This window comes from Pelophylax lessonae, assembly GCF_965119305.1.
Source record: "Pelophylax lessonae genome assembly, chromosome: 3".
Lineage (NCBI taxonomy): Eukaryota > Metazoa > Chordata > Amphibia > Anura > Ranidae > Pelophylax > Pelophylax lessonae.
The window spans coordinates 340,253,802-340,271,164 of NC_138770.1; the positions used below are offsets into that span (position 1 = coordinate 340,253,802).

Genomic DNA, 17,363 nt, shown 5'->3' on the forward strand with positions numbered 1-17,363 from the left:
TTCAGAGAGACCCCAAGACCTCTCACTATAATGCTAAGGCCTTCATACTTGAAGACTCATTCCATATTTTGCATATTTTACACTAAAGGGAAACACAATAGGAAAAGTGAAAACCCTCACGTTTTTGTTTTCACATGGGGTCAAACTGAAAATGCATGCTGAAAGATGCAGATAAAATCCCTTAAAGCTGAACTCCAGGTAACAGCTAAATACACAGATTAAATACATATATGGAAGCTGTCTCACCTGATAAATACATTTTATTTCTCTCCATCCAGGTTTGATATTTACACAGTTCTATCATATAGCACAGACCAGTCTGAATGGGCATGAGATCTGATTTTTCTTACCTATAAATATTTAACTCTTAAGGGTCTTGTCCTTCTCCCTAGTCTGGCACTGGGCAGGTATTGGAGCAGAAAACGGGTTAGTCCTAATCTCCTTGTCACTCTGCTCTCTACTTTTATCTGCATGCTTCTTGCACTGAAGCACAACTGATTGGCTCCTTCTGCTATAAAGGAACTGCAAAATGCTAATACCAGGTCAACATCAAGTACTTGCAGTGTTTTCATTTAAAGAAAATACATTTAAAGATGTAAGAGTGAATATAGAACTGGTGTCTTTTATATCTGCCTGGAGTCCAGCTTTAGGGTCCATTTACATGATTACATTGTGGTAACATACGTTATATGCAATAATGTGTTGTTTAACCATTCATTTTCAATAGCAGTCCAAACGCACCTCAACAATACACCAGCATTGCAGCACACCATAACACATGGTAATGGTCTACATGGCATTCTGGTGCATTGGCAGCACATCTAAATGAATTGACTGCCTTAATGCAAAATGCATTATTACACTAGGAACTGCAGGTGTAAATAGGCCCTGGAAGAAGAACACCTAGTGGTTAAATAAATGTTCCTGCATCTACCAAAGCTGAAATTAGTTTTGTGTGAACTAGCTATTTAAACAAGAATAAATATATTGACATAGTTTCAATCTTTTTTTAAATGGCCATACAATTGTGATTTCCAAAATGCATTGGAAAACTATAAAAAAAATGATTTTTTTTTATGGAAAGGTATTCTATTACCCCATATTTTCATCTTAGCAGCAATTAGAGGCATACCTCTGGATTTACTAACTGAAAAAGATGTAACTTTTATACAGCAGTATTTTACTTGCCATCATAAATAGAATTGCACTATGATCTAAAAATTTCTATAGTTCAACTGCAATGATGTCTCTCGTATTTGCCATTTTCCCTATAATTCTGTGAGACTGGCTTAACTTAAAAGTGCCAAGTAGTTACAATGCGTGATTCATATTTTGTTAAAGTAGTTTCATAGTCTTTTAGCCTTGAGCTTACTAAGATGAAACATATTTTTCAATTTTCAGCAGATTTCAGATATTGCCATGTCCATCAATGAGTTCATTGAAGCATAAAAGCAAACAATGGGAGTCAAAGGTTATTCAGCACATAGATGTAAAAGACCGGTACTTTCAGCTCGCTGCCGCCAAAAATGATGTACTACTCTCACACATTTATGTACTGCTTTCTCATTGATTTCAGTTGTTTATAGATGCATATGAATTGTTTAATGAGAGCAACATAAAATTAACAAAAACAAAATGAGTACAGGCTATCATTTCTATATATAGGTAGAATTTTTAGTTTTTGTATTTTTATTTATATTAAATTATTTGTGGGGCATTTTTTTTAGCTAGAATTATTTTTAATTGAGACTAATCCGAATTATTCTTTGTCTTCTTGACTGGTATTATGAGTATAAATGTTACAGATTTTATATCCAGGAGTAAACTTCACCAATTCTCCTGGTATTTTAATCTTGTTTAATTGCAGATCATGTTCTGATTATGTTCTACCTTCTTAGATCTCCATGTACACCAGTGTTGAGATCTTCCCACATGAGTTCTTTGATACTTCCTAAATTTTCTTAAAGCTTGCACCCCCTGATTTACTTGTTCAGCATAAAGACATGTATTAAAACATTACCTTGACTATCTTTCTTTATCTTGAGTGTGTTTTTGAAGCGACCAAAGTTTTTCAGCTGTAGGATTTTATTAGCATGCCCATTTGTAAGAAAAATAGAAGTAGATATGAGCAAATCAATGTCCCAGGTTCAAGATGCAGCCATGTTCAGTAAAATTTGCTGCTATTATTTAATACTATGGAGCCCAGACCTATTTTATGATGTTTTTTTTTTCTCCATTCTGATTTTTAATTATTTATTACCTAAAAACATTTCACAAATGACTGACTAAACTGGCATCCCCATAGAAAATGGCTCATAAAAAGGTGAAGAAGGCATGGAAAAGCACTGTTAGCCTAAACGTAGATAGGGTTATTTAGTTGGGTGGAGACCCAATGCAGGACAAGTCTTTGGTGACTTTATACATATCTACAGTGAAGTTATGCACTAGGTAGTGGGCGTTTACCTGTTTTAAAAAAAACATTCCCTATTTTAAGGCTCTAGAATTATACAAAACTTATCAACTACTACCACTAAACAGGTATTTAGAAGCCTCCATTTAGGTGGAGATGGAAAGTCAGATGGAATTTTTTTCATGATGACCATACCTAGTAGTAGTGCCCTACTTTCAGAAAAAAGGGCTCTGTAATAATCAGAGAGATGGTGATCTAACTTTATCTAAAATCATCAGTAGAAGCAATGCTAATTGTTTCAGGGTCACATAGGGTCCCCTTTGTCAAGCAGTCAGTCACTGTGTACCTGATGAAGGGGATCCTGCATAATTCCAAAAATGTGATTATTGCTTCTACTGAACACTTTACAATAAAGTAAGATTAAAGAACATTTTGGAATGCTGGTGATTTGCAATATATCATACCTTCCCATCCAGTATGATTAGGTTTCAGTACCAAACATCTGACTCTGTGAGTTATGGTCATACATGTGCATAGTTAAATCTGTTCAAGAGCTCCTTACTAGGGTTCTCATGGCCTAAACCCATGGTGTGTGGGCACCAAGAATAAATAATAATTAAGATAACATATGTAGAGTTAAATTGAAATTATTCCACTGAATGACCTGTAATATACAATACCAAAGTGGCCCAATTTGTTTAACATACTGTATATACATTGACTATTTACTTAACTTAAGTAAGCCTTGTTTACATAGCTTTTGAGAACATGAATTAGGCCAGTCACAAGCTGTTATTTTCTGCGAAGATAACAAATGCATTTTTTCCAAATTGAAACAGTTAATTATTTTTCTTTCTAGTGTAGTATTAACATCAACAAACTGACAATTAACACCATGGTGATAATTTCCCAAGATAATTATTTATAAATGCATTGATATGCAATGTTGTTTGTCATTCAACATGACACAAAAGCTGTTTTTATAAATTATATTCTTTTTGTAAACTCTAGCTCTGCCTTTGCAGCATGCACTCTCTTATGATTTTGCTTAAACCTTTCCAGTTTTCCCTTTTTTTGCTTTGCAACCCTATGGCTTTTTTTCTTTATAATGTTAAACAAAACTCCCCTATGTTATGAGTATATTGTTGAAATTGTATAGCTTGATTATATATATAATTAAAAAAAAAAAAAAATCTTGGAAAGAAAACATTACATTTTCTCTCTTACATTTCAAAAGAGCAGGAGGTTGTTTAATACTACCACTACAGAATTTCATTGACATGGCAGTCTGAAAAGAGATTTCTAATATAAACTGTTTTTGTATTTCATCACAAGTTAGTGATTACCTGTTATTTGATACAGGTTTATTAAATAGTAAGAGTCATATTTTTTTTCTTTTGCATTTTTTAATCTGTGATGGCCATGCTCATGTCTCCATATTATTCAAGCCCATGTCACTTGTCCCTTGATTAAATATAACTTCATAATCAATACCTAATATCCCTGCATATTAAATATATGCTGGTAATGATTGAGATGTTTGACATAATTTGCTATGTACATAATTTTTCTGTCATAGTTATTTTAATTGAAACTTTCACTTGAATTTGACTTTGATAACCTAATATGTGTAGAATTATTATGAATAGTATAGCTACTTCAATGTTAATTGTTTTTTATATTTTGCAAACTGTATCACACCTATGGAAGTATGTTTAGGTACATATTGCATGAGACATGAGTGCTGTTACTTTTTTTGAGAAATGTCTACACACAAGCTCTCATAAACCTTTATTCTGTCTTTAGAATTTGGAATGATTGGAGATCATACAATTAAAAGTCAGCGACCAAGATCTGTTCATGAGAAAAGGGTCACCCAGGAACAAGCTGATGCTGCTAAATTTATGGCACAAACTGGTAATACGTTAGTTACATTTTTATACTTACTGTTATCAATTTTAGCAAAACCACTGCATGCTTCCATAATCCTTTGCATATTTGTCAGTTTTTTTCTAAGCTGATACTTTTTTTACCCATTTATTTTTTTTTTTTCACCAGTTACAGTTCCATAAATAAAGTAGCTGCAAAATAAACAGATCACTTCCATTTCAAATGTGGCTAACTAACCCATTGTCTTTACAAATACAGATGTAATGAATCTGATTCCAATGCAGAGCAGAAATGTTTACTGCCATGGAATGATTCTATATCCTAATAAGGGCTCATGCACAAAGCTGACCTTCACATTTTCAGCCTAATACTCAATGTTTTGATGATGTTAGGTTGTGCAAGTTTGTCTTAATTCACCCCTATAGTGACTGCAGACTGTAATGCCTTCCCACCATGGGGCATGACTCCATGCACTTCAGCAGACTAAGGATAGATGTCTGTGCATCTTCTATCTGCTAATGTGCACTGTTGTGTTGACAAAGACTAAATTTATATGGCAGCCTGCATTCCCCACAGAGGTGAAAGGAGCAGACTTGTATATATTAAACCACCTTCCTGCAATGGAGTTTGTTGGTTGTGCCTCTGAAAAAGTAATATTGTGACAGTGTGCATGAGTCCCCGCATGGTGAATGTAATTAATTGATCATGCTGGAACAGAAAAGTATGATACATCTGTAAGTGGAAAGATTCAAAATCAAGCCATGATGTCAGTAAGCTTAAAATACAAGTTGTTCCTTTATGGAAAAGTACCTTTTAGCATTCACAATTAAATATTTAAATGCTTCTAGACTTAGCATAACTTAAAACTGAATTTTTCACAGACAGAAAAGTTGACTTGCAAAGATATTCTGCTGAATATATTTAGATTTACTTTAATTATCTTTTAGTTATAAAACATTTTAAAATCTTTGACATACATGTTTGTGAATGTCACTAGTTGCTGATTCATAAAATGACAACTTGTGTTTTAGGTTTATTGATTCTTTCAATATAAATTCATTTCAAATGTGCAAAATTGCTGAAATCAATATGCTTCATTTATTTTTATCTGCACACTTAAGCTAAATCTTTTTTGTGTTAATCCCTTATCCGAGGAATTATCTAGCACTGAAAGGGTTATGGTGTGCAATGATTATGCACTAGAAAAATGCTTTCAATTAACAGATGGCAAATAGCTTGTCTTTTTCAGTAAAGTAAATTAAATATTTTAAAATTTAGAAAGCTGTGATGATCTACAAAAACACAGAAAGTTGCAACATTTTCAGAAAAACGACACACAAATGAACCTTTTCCATTTTTACTAACAGTTAGGTCATCCTTAGGTTTCTTCTGGGTGCCTTGGCAAAATGCTTCAAAATGTATCAAATATTGTGTACAAGCCAGCTGGTGGATCAAGCATGCCTTTTAGTTACACAAAGCCACAGGTTTTCATTTTGAACCATTATGACTTTCTAGACACTGGCATCCTAACAATGGCATCATCATCAGTTACTAAGGGGGATGTTTGTTGCCTCCACGGCATCCTTGTTTGACCCTCCTGTGCCCTTCTCTCTCAGCACTGGGGTGACATTAGCTTACTAATGGAGATACATTGAGGGAGAAAAGAAACATTGGAATATAGTGTGCAAAAGTGTATTTGCTTTAGAAGAATAAATCACCTCTGAAGTTGGGTGTTCTACTTAAGGATGTTGCTGCATTATGTAAAGCTATTAGAATATTTTTTATATTTTAGAATAGGGTGCCTTGAGATTATCTATAGTTTTAGAGAAACACTGAGTTAGGTGAAGATATAATAAGACAATCAAGATCCATCTATCTCTCTCTCTCTATATCTATCTATATATATATATATATATATATATATATATAATTTTGTAGCAAATTTATGAAAGTTTAGCCTTAAGTCAAGTACACCTGGCTGAGTGTCAGCCTGCATTGGCCTGTTTCAATGGAAACTGGCCGACATTTGGCTCGTGTGTATGGTAGCCAGTCTGACAGAAGCTGGTCTGCTTCTGTTAAAGGCTCATGACCTGAAATAGCTTGCCAACTGGCTCCCAATTAGCACTCTCAGCCAATGGCTAGAGTTCTGACTGGAGTGTTCAATAGCACAGAAGGGGAGATCACTGTACTAAATTCAAGCCATGGGTGGCCCTGCCAGCAGTAATTGTCTCAACAAAAGTCAATTTAAAAATTAAATGAGCTGGTTGGAAAGTAATTAACCGAATGTTGACTGCACCCTATCAGATGTAGTCATTGGTCAGGTATTCAGGCAACTGTGAGTGTTGCGGCCACCTAAATACAAAATTCGTCAGTGAAGATTCCTCCTTCCATACTGTTTAGCATGGATGGGCTATTCGACTGATTATCTCTTGTTCAGCTTGCAGGCTTAGCAAGAAAAAGTATTACTTTACTGTAACTTGTTAAAGGGCAGTTTGTTGTTATATTCTGATTTAAATTGTCTACTTAATTTGTACGTATTGTGCTTAGAAAGTATAGAGATATGTAAATATGAGTAGCTCATTGTTTTATATAGAAATAAGATAATCTATTTCGAGCCCCATAAAAGCGCTGGAAAACTATTTTAATGAATATAGTTATTTTACGATGGGTTGGTTGCACTTAAACTCTGCAAAGCATGGACCAGAGCACAGAATGTGTATATATATATATATATATATATATATATATATATATATTGTCCAATGTTTTACAATACTGTAGTATTTTATCAGTCATTAGCATTGTATTAAAACTATTTTCCTAAAACATACTCAAAGGATTTAAAGAGATTTAGTCTGTATTAAATAAAATCATTTTTATAGGCATCAGATGATTTACTGGGGAATTCCTTTATACCTATAGAAACTTCAAGACACAATTGATTATAAAACTGCGGGGTTGGTTAACTAAAAGCAAATAGGTAGTTACCTTTGCAAAAATATGTTCTGTTAGCTTAGTAAATGAGGTAAAGCTCTGCTGTTGACATTTTTTTCCTTGCACATGATTGGATATAATTGCAAAGTGAATCTTCACCACATTCACTAAGCTAAGGGGAACATTCCCTTGCAAAGCAAAAATTCACTTGGAAAAACGAACTACCTGTTTAAATAGCTGATTTGCCTTTAGAAATTGAATTCTTGTATGTTTTGTGTGCAAGGCAGAAAACTTTGAGCTGAAATTGTCAGTTTTGTAGCAAATGGCTGAGCTTCAAAACTCAAAGACTGTGGAGTAACCTTTAATTTTGTTCTATTTTTTTTCTAGTAGTTATGTGTAAATACATATACATGTTTGTACTTCTGTGTTTAATAATATAGCAGGCAAAAACTTCTGTTAAGCAAGTAATGAATCATTTTTGGAAATTTGATAGTAGAGATGACCTTGGCAGGCAAAGTAATTTACAGCTAAAGCAATTAAATGTCCATTCTGGAAACACAAGCATAACAATGATCATACAATAGTTGTAAATAGTTATGAGGTAAATTGAAATTTTCTATACCCTTTTATTAGCACTGGGTTGCTACAAGCACATGCTTCCTTATTTCTTTTCCTTATTTTACTGAGTAGTATAAGTTACTAAAGCTTTATTATTACTTTTAGGCTATACTGTATTTGTTTTTCATCCCTCATTCATTTCTAGGCCTTAGCTTGGACCCAGTCTTATTCCCATTCCAGTGACACATTACCATGATATGTGATTATGCCAGACTTTTTTTCACCTTCTCCCGCCACTATCTATGGTCATATAGCGGGCCATGGAAAAATGTAACACTTTTTTGAGATGTCCTAATAAGAAAATATTTTGATAGCTATTGATGGGTAACATCATGTCTTTCTAGACACAATTCTAGTGTAGTAAGGGAATGACAGCATCATACTTGGTTATGCACAATAGGCTCAGTAACCGTAACTTCACGCAGCAGAGTGGACAGTGCTTTCAGGTGGGCACAGTATTTCAATGTAATCTGTCCAATCTTTAACATTTTCTTGTACAATTTAATTATTAAGACCAGAACAATGGAATTCTGCTTCTGCTCCTTTGTGTATACACAATATATATTAGTTTGATAATTTGATGCAAATTGGAGGTTATGAAACATAAAGCTAATAAAAAGAAAAAAAAAAAAAAAGTTAATACTAAATGATAGTTTTTCTTTTAATAACAACATATCAGAATGATATCATAATAATGCCTTGAAGCCCACTGAGACAGCTTTTAATGAAAAAAAAATGTATTTTACAAAATAAAAGGTTTACTGCAGACCGATAAACCCAATGTTCATCTGGAATTAGTAAGCTTGTCGGATGTGTGAAAATATTTGTTGATATGTTCCAATCACATAAAATGACATAGAACATCTTTAAAATTTACTATGATTATGGCAACCAACACAATAAACATAAACATCTTCATTATAATCATCAATGAGCCAGATAAAATGGGAACCAGACTTCTTTACAATAAAGTCGCTGCCAAGTACAAACAAGCATAAAAAAACTATTGATTCAACAGGAATGTAAAATGTGTGCATGTAATCAGCATTGTTCCAGGGGAAACTGCATAAAACTCCTTTTTCTGGGCATTTATAAACTATGTACATAGCTGCAGATATTCTGTTGACATAAAATTGGAATCTTCACTTTGATGAGCAGAACAAAGCCAAGCTTCAATGGCACACTGAAGATCCTGTTGGTAATTGGGATTAAGGTCACTGCAATGCAATGATATCAATCATATGAGGAATCTATATAGAGTCAAGACATAAAATTCAATTAGCATACACTGTATTAATAAAACTGAGAAATGAAACTATAACTAAAGGTTAAATATTTCAAGAAAATAAGAGGGATAAAGGAATTTAAAACCTCGATAATCCCTTTGTATGCATAGAGCCTTTTTAAAGTTTATTTTCCATTTACTGTAGGTGATAAAGAATTTCCCTTTATAATGTCACATGGAATATGGAAAGTCTGTATCAGTGGTGTCCAACTTTTGTAATGTCAGGGACCAAATTACATTCCTACCTAAATAAGTTAAGTGGTCTGCTCTCCTAGAGCTTTAGATATTTTTTTAAATAGAATATGAAATAAAATTATATTTATAGTACTGAGATAGTTTTAACAAAATCTATTAAAACAATCAGATTATAAATATGCTTTATCTGTAAATCTAAGATCTAGCATTAGCTATAAAATATGAAAAACGTATTAAAAGATAAATCATATTATGCTATATTTGATTTTTTTCATTTGTTTTAACATTTATGTCTGTGTTTTTGTTGTCACTAATACATCAATTCATCATCACCACTACACTATTTGCTTGTAGTGTTGTTCCCTAGCAAGCAGGCTGTACAACCAAACATATAATAGCATTCTCTTCTAATATAATTTGCAGAACACTTTATTTGTTCTGCAGCCATATCCAGTCAAAAGTGCAAAGATTCAGTAATTGTTTTGTTTATACAACTTGTCACATATATCACTTTTGCACAGGGTACTTTTCAACATTACATAAAATGTGCTAGCTTGCACAGAAGGGAGAAGCGGTATTAAAATGCTCTTTGAAAGCCCAGCTATATAATAATAGAACAGTAAGAATGAAACGTGGCTTTGTAAGGCAATGCAATTTCTATTTTAGTGGTTTTAAATCTGATTTGGTATTCTTTGGGTTTAAATTCATCCAATTAAATACTTAAAAATAAGATAAGCTTCTTAAATCATAAATTCTATTAAAGGGAAATATTCATGAGTTAGGCAGATAATTGCAAGAGTAAAATGTAGATATGCTTGTGCATTACAAATATGTCCATGGTCAAAGTTTTAGTGTAATATACCTAAGTAATATTTTTAATAAATTAAAAGTGCATGCCTCTTTCTTTTACAATGTATATCCCAATAGCTAATGTAATTGCTGTGAAAAGCGAGGAGTATAATTTACATATACAAGCATACTTACTGTAAATGTACTGTTTTATCTAAATGTGGATTAAATAATATACTGTATATTATTGCTAGAATCCACTGATTTCTTGTCTGAATATTAGATAAAAGAAGGGCCATGTCAAATAAATCATATCAAATACATTTATAAGTTGGGTCAAAGGTAAAGACTGTGTAAAACTGCAGAGATCCTTAGTACCATTTTTTCTTATGGAAAGAATAGGTTTTATACCAAAACCTTACTACTGAGCTAGCTTTTTCATGCTAGGGTGATGAATGATGAAGGAATGTCTGTTGTAGATTAAAGTATGCATAAATATAAAATGATCATCAACAATCTGGCTAGTTATGGTCTATATGGAAACTCAAAGCTCTTTCTGGCTAAATGTTTTTTTTTTATTATTAAAAAGCCAAATGCAAACTTAAAGAAATATAAAATTAAAGAGCTTATCTGAAGCAATGCCACATTGGATGGAAGCTGTCCACCGGAGGTGCCTCTTTTTACAGAAAACAGCATGTTGTTCGTAAGGAAACTAAATCCAATGTTCAAGGAAATGAGGAGAGCCACTGTGGGACACAAGGAAGGATGTGATGTCACAGCTGGGGTGGGCTGGTTGCTAAGATAATGCGTTTTGGAACTCCGATTGGCTCCTTTCTAAAACCATGATTGGGTTGAGTCAATAGTTTTTCCTTTGCAAAGAATTTTCACTTACCTTTTTGACTGTGGTAAAAGTTCACTTTGCAAAGAATACCCAATCACTTTTAAGATTTTTTTAAAGAAATAAGATTGTTGCTTACAGATTATTAGAAGCCAGAGGTCAGCACAGCTTTACTTTATTTTCTAATAAGTGAAAATTTCCTTGCAAAGTAAACATGCTTTGTTCTTTTAATAAACCTGCCAAATTATTTTCAACTAAAATAAACAGGTACTGAGAATGTCCTCCTTCCTCTCTCCTTCTTAAGTGATCTACAAGTGTATGCCTATGGAAAGTTCTAATGCTAGAACATTTCTGTATATGCAACCATTTGGGTTTCCTTGACTAGTGTAAAGATCAACAAAGGTAAAAGTAATGGTGTGTTGCTGAACTATTTGACCTCTTAATAATAAGTCAAAATTAGCTGCATACTTTGGCTTGAAAGTTGGCCATAGATACTGTATAATAGGATGCGTATGATATATCTGGCTGCATGCATATTTTTTTACCCAAGAATCATTCACAGAGTAAGAACAAACATAGGTAGTTAGGTTTTTTTCATAAACATTTATTTTTGGCTTTGAAGAAAGAAGGTTAACATAGGGGATCCATTCTATCTCTGGGGCTGCATGTTACTTTCCAGGCAGCTCAATCACAGTGAAATGAATCAGATTCATTTTCAAAGTCAGGGAAATAGGACTTGGCTTTCAGAGATTGGGGGGCTGCCATATAAGCCTTTTTTCTTTTACGTACATTGAAATATAAATTTTTTACAAACTCCTATCATAATGACAAGTTTTAAACAAAAATAAACCACTAAAAATAAGGCACATTTTAGGTTATTTTGAAAACTCTGGGGACTTTAACCACTTCAATACCCAGTAATTTCACTTCCTTCCTGCCCAGGCCAATTTTCAGCTTTCAGTGCTGTTACACTTTTACTTGACAATTATACAGTCATGCAACACTGTACCCAAAATAAATTTTTTTATCATTTTACTTAGGTGACTAGAGCTTTCTTTTAATGGTATTTATTCACCACTGGGTTTTTTATTTTTTGCTAAACAAGTGAAAAAAAGTGAAAAAAGTGAAAAAATATAAAAAAAAAAAGGTTTTTCTTAGTTTCTGTTAAAACATTTAGCAAATAGATTTTCTTATTCACTGATGTACCTTGATGAGGCTGCACTGATGTACGTTGATGGGTACTGATGGGCACAGAGACTGCATAGGAGGAAAGGACTGCAACTGGCAATTCTGTTTACATGCGACTTGCTGTGATTGGACACAGCTGATCACCTGGTAAAGGGCCACTGTGATTGGCTCTTTACCACAATCTGTAATCATCTGTGTCCAAAGGACACAGCAGTCACAGAGAATGCCCGATGCACCCCCCATGGGGTTCATGGGAGGCACGGATCTAAGAGGACATCCATGGATGCCCTTCCAGAACTGGAGAGCCAAGCTGTAGCTGTCTTTTGGCTATAGCGCAGTAAGGAAGTGGTTATTAATCAATTTTTTTCTGAAACTTAGATATATATTTTTAGATTTCAAATATAAGGTTCTGTTTTTACTATTTAGCATGCTTTATAGATTAGGTCTAGTTTAAACTCTAAAAACTCTAGTTTAAACTCTTTAAACTTAAGCTCTATAGCTTAACTCTACCATCTTTATCAAAAATTATGTAAGGGCTACATGTGAAATTCATTCTTTTTGACAATAAAAGATTTATCATTTGTTGACAACAAACTTATTTGAAGTCCCTTGACATTAATGTGCTGCTAATACACCATTTAAGATGACTGTCAAAAAAGGTTAGCTCTCAGCAGCAAATATATGTTTTATATTACAGGCATTAATTAAGTGCCGGCAGATTATGCAGTGCTTTGCATACTGTACATTCACATCAATCCCTGCCCCCCCTAGTAGCATACAATATAAGTTTCCTATCTCACATGCATGCACACACATACTAGGGCCAATTTAGATAAGAGACAGTTAACCTTCCAGCACAACTTTGGAGTGTGTGAGGAAATGCATGGCAATATAGGGAGAACATGCAGACTTCAAGCAGGTAGTGTCCTGGCTGAGATGTGGATTGAAGATCCTCATGCTGCAAGGCAGAACTGCTAACCCCAAAGCCTCTGTTCTGCCAGACAATTATATGTGTAGTCCTAGCCTTTACAGATACAAGGAATGCCAGTCTGGTTGTTGATTCCCCTCCAGGACTGAACAGTTTTTACCATTATACATTATGTCTGGGGCCTGCACATGTGCAGCTTATGAAAACAGAAAAGTAATGCCACAGACTGTAAACACTGCCGGATTCTGTCTAGGCTGTAGTGTTAAGAAGCCTGTATTTATATGGGGCTGGATTTTCATCACTGGAACTTACATGAATACAAATTTACATAAACTTTATTAAGACCGCCTTGTTTACACAGAACATTATTAGGCTTAGTTGTTGTTGTTGTTCAGTCATTTAGTCGTGTCCGACTCTTCCTGACCTTGTGGACTATAGCGCGCCAGGCTTTTCTGTCCTCCACTGCCTCCCGTATCTTGCTTAACTTCATGTTCATTGTTTCAATGATGCTCTCTATCTATCTTATTTTCTGTCATCCTCTTCTCCTTTTTGCTTCCATTTTTTCCAGCATCAGGGTCTTTTCCAATGACTCCTCATTTCGCATTAGGTGGCCAAAGTATTTTAGATTCAGTTTCAGGATCTGTCCTTCCAGTTAATATTCAGGGTTGATTTCCTTCAAGATTGACTGGTTTGATCTTCTTGCTGTCAAAGGGACTTTCAACAGTCTCTCCAACACCATAGTTCAAAAGCATCAATTCTCTGGCGTTTTGCCTTCCTTATGGTCCAGCTTTTACAGCCATATGTTACTATTGCGAATACCATAGCTTTGACTATACAGGACTTTGGTCGGTAGGGTGATGTATCTGCTTTTTATAATGTTGTCTAGGTTTGCCATTGCTTTCCCCCCAAGAAGCAAGCGTCTCTTAATTTCATGGCTACAGTCACTGTCTGCCATGATCATGGAGCCTAGAAAAATACAATCTGTCACTGTTTCCATTTCTTCTCCTTCTATTTGCCAAGGAGTGATGGGACCAGTTGTCATGATCTTAGTTTTCTGAATGTTCAATTTCAGGCCAGCTTTTTTGCTTTCCTCTTTTACCGTTATTAAGAGACTCTTTAGTTCTTCTTCACTTTCTGCCATTAGTGTGGTATTATCTGCATATCTCAGGTTGTTCATATTTTTCCCAGCAATCATAATTCCGGCTTGTGATTCGTTGATCCTGGCATTTCGCATAATGTACACAGCATAATATAAGTTAAATAAGTAGGGTGACAATATACATCCTTGACGCATCCAATTTTGAAACCAGTCAGTTGTTCTATGTCCTGTTGCTTCTTGACTTGCATACAGGTATTTTCAGAAAACAGGTGAGGTGGTCTGGGATTCCCATTTCTGTCAGCATTTGCCACATATTGTGGTGATCCACACAATAGAAGGCTTTACTGTAATCAATAAAGCAGAATTAGACATTCTTCTTGAACTCCCTTGCTTTCTCCATGATCCAGCAAATGTTGGCAATTTGATCTCTAGTTCCTCTGCCTCTTCAAAATCTAGCTTGTATTTGTGGTAGCTCTCGGTTCAAATGCTGCTAAAGCCTAGCTTGTAGAATTTTCAGCAAAACCTTGCTGATATGTGAGATGAGTGCAATCGTATGGTATTTTGAACATTTTTTGGCACTGCCCTTCTTTGGTATCAGAATGTAAATGGACCTCTTCTAGTCCTGTACCATTATTGAGTTTTTCAAATTTATTGGAATATTGATTGCAGCATCATCTTTAGTATTTTAACCGGTTGCCGACTGCGCACAGTATATTTCCTGCGGCAGTCAGCCCCGGCCAGGCAGAGTGACGTAGGTCTACGTCGCTCGCCTGTCACTGGGTTTTGAGCCAATAGCGGGCCAATAGCCTCGGCTCGTTCACAGAGGAGTGCGGGCGTGTGACTGGCGGACCCAATGTCCGCCGGTCACACTACGATCGTCGGTAGAGCGGGAGAAAGGCAGAGCGGCTTATGTAAACAAGCCGCCTGTCATTCTCCCCTGTGTAAAAATGGAGATCAGACGGTTCTACTATGTAGAACCGTTGATCTCTGTTTTTACACTAGTAGCCATGTCCCACTACAGTTAGAATCACACCCATAGGACACACTTAACCCCTCCCTGTCCAATACAGTTAACCCCTTCCCTGCCAGTGTCATTTTTACAGTAACAGTGCATATGTATAGCACTGATTACTGCAGTAATGTCACTGGTACCCTCAAAAGTGTCAAAAATGTCAGTCAAGGGTCCGATCTGCCCGCCGCAATGTCGCAGTACCGCAAAAAAAATCGCAGATCGCCGCCATTACTCGTTATAAAAAAACACCACTTTGTTAGTAAAAGCGATAACTTTTGCGCAAACCAATCAAAATACGCTTTTTGCGATTTTTTTTACCAAACATATGTAGCATAAAACAAATTGGCCGAAAATGTTAAAAAATTTTGATTTTTACATTTTTTTGGGGGGAATTTCATATAAAAAAAAGTGAAAAATATTGTTATTTTTGCAAAATTTACGCTCTTTTTTTGTTTATATCGCATGATCAAAAAATCGCACAGGTGATCAAATACCACCAAAAGAAAGCTCTGTTTGTGGGAAAAAAAGGACATGAAATTTGTTTAGGTACAGTGTCGTACGACCGCGCAATTGTCCGTTAAAGTCACGCAGTAAAAAATCGCAAAAAACCCCCTGGTCAGGAAGGGGGTAAAATCTTCCGGGGCTTAAGTGGTTAAATAACTTACCTGGGATACAATCACTTTTACTAGCTTTGTTATTAGCAATGGTTTCTAAGGCCCACTTGACTATACACTCCAAGATATCCAGTTCAAGACCAGTGACTGCATCATCATGGTTATATGGGACATTCATTAGTTCTTGTATAGTTCTTCTGTGTATTCTTGCCAACTCTTCTTTATCTCTTCTGCTTCTGTTAGGTCCTTGCAATTTTTGTCTATTATCGTTCCCATCTTTGCACAAAACTTCCCCCTTCCAATTTTCTTGAAAAGTTCTCTAGTCTTTTTTATTCTGTTGTTTTCCACAAATTCTTTGCATTGTTTATTTAAGAATTGTTCCATTAATTGTTTCAGGCTTTACTTGACTTTCAAATTTGAAACAAAGTGTTAATACATTCAATATGACTACATTTCTGTTGATAAGAGGGTAAAACTGTGCACCCAGCAACTATACAAAGCCACCTCTTTGGCTCTGTCACCTTTAGGAACATACCTACAGTGCAATTTTTATTATGCTTTATTTAGAACGACTCAACATTGTCACAAAAGTAAAAAAAATGGAAAACAACAACATAATCAAGGACATTACAATATCTTATCCAAATACATGTAGCACTGGAAATGTATCTCAATATTTAGCTCATTCACCTTCAAAAATTTTTTTTGGGGGGGGGGGGGGGGGTTGGGGATGAGGGGGCTCGCCACCTAAACAACCATAAAACCTACACTGTTAAAAGCCTGGAATTACTGAATTATTTAAATGTAATCAATATTATCAAATTCATTACTATACATTTATATCTCTTTGCTGGATACTCAGTAGGAACACAGTCATTTGAAATAACACATTTATGTATCTTTACAATTGACCACTTGTCCAGCCCGTCATACTATTCCAAAGTTAAATAGCATGTGATTTAGATTTTGGATAGGGGCCCTGCACATCAAGCATCAACAGTTAATATTGTCCTTCCATTCAGCAAATCTATCTGTAGAAATAAAGAACCTAATGTTAAATTTCATATATATTACTTTGAGATGATTTACAAACCTTATTGTGGCATTCCTCCATCAATTCTTCTAAAGCGACTGAAGTAAATTCATCCCTATATTTATTAATATATTAATTTATTAAACATTTTAAAGGATAAGTTCACCTTTTCTAACATGTTACATGTTACACCTGTATTCAGGATGTAACATGTTACTACTGCAGCTGCTCGGCTCCCTATCCCGCGACCCGCGGTGACAACAGACTGGGGATCTTCTCCGTGTGTCTGCTGTCAAAATGTAAATAAAATGTGGGAGCAGAGCTCCACCCGCCAGGTCACATCACTCATACTCAGAGCTTTGTGAGTGGGGAAACTACAACTACTAACATCCTTTGTGTCTGTCGGGTTGTAGTTCTCAATAAACCAGGGCACTGTTGAGCACTCTAGGTAGTTAATCGAGCATTCCTCTTAGTGTGCTTGCTCATATGAGGTATGGGCAGACAGCTTACACACAGAGTCTGCAAGAGCC

At 35.1% G+C, this 17,363-nt stretch overlaps 1 protein-coding gene across 4 annotated transcripts in view; it reads left to right on the forward strand.

Moving 5' to 3' along the window:
- Positions 1 to 17,363, forward strand: part of ADGRB3 (adhesion G protein-coupled receptor B3) — a 1,221,611-nt gene that overhangs the window by 403,212 nt on the left and 801,036 nt on the right. For 3 of the 4 annotated variants that reach the window (XM_082251903.1, XM_082251901.1, XM_082251902.1), the window contains exon 3: positions 4,217 to 4,327. The exons of the other annotated variant lie outside the window; for it this stretch is intronic. In XM_082251903.1, the coding sequence (XP_082108029.1) occupies positions 4,217 to 4,327 (111 nt within the window). The remainder of the gene's footprint in view (positions 1 to 4,216; positions 4,328 to 17,363) is intronic. 4 annotated transcript variants of the gene reach the window in all.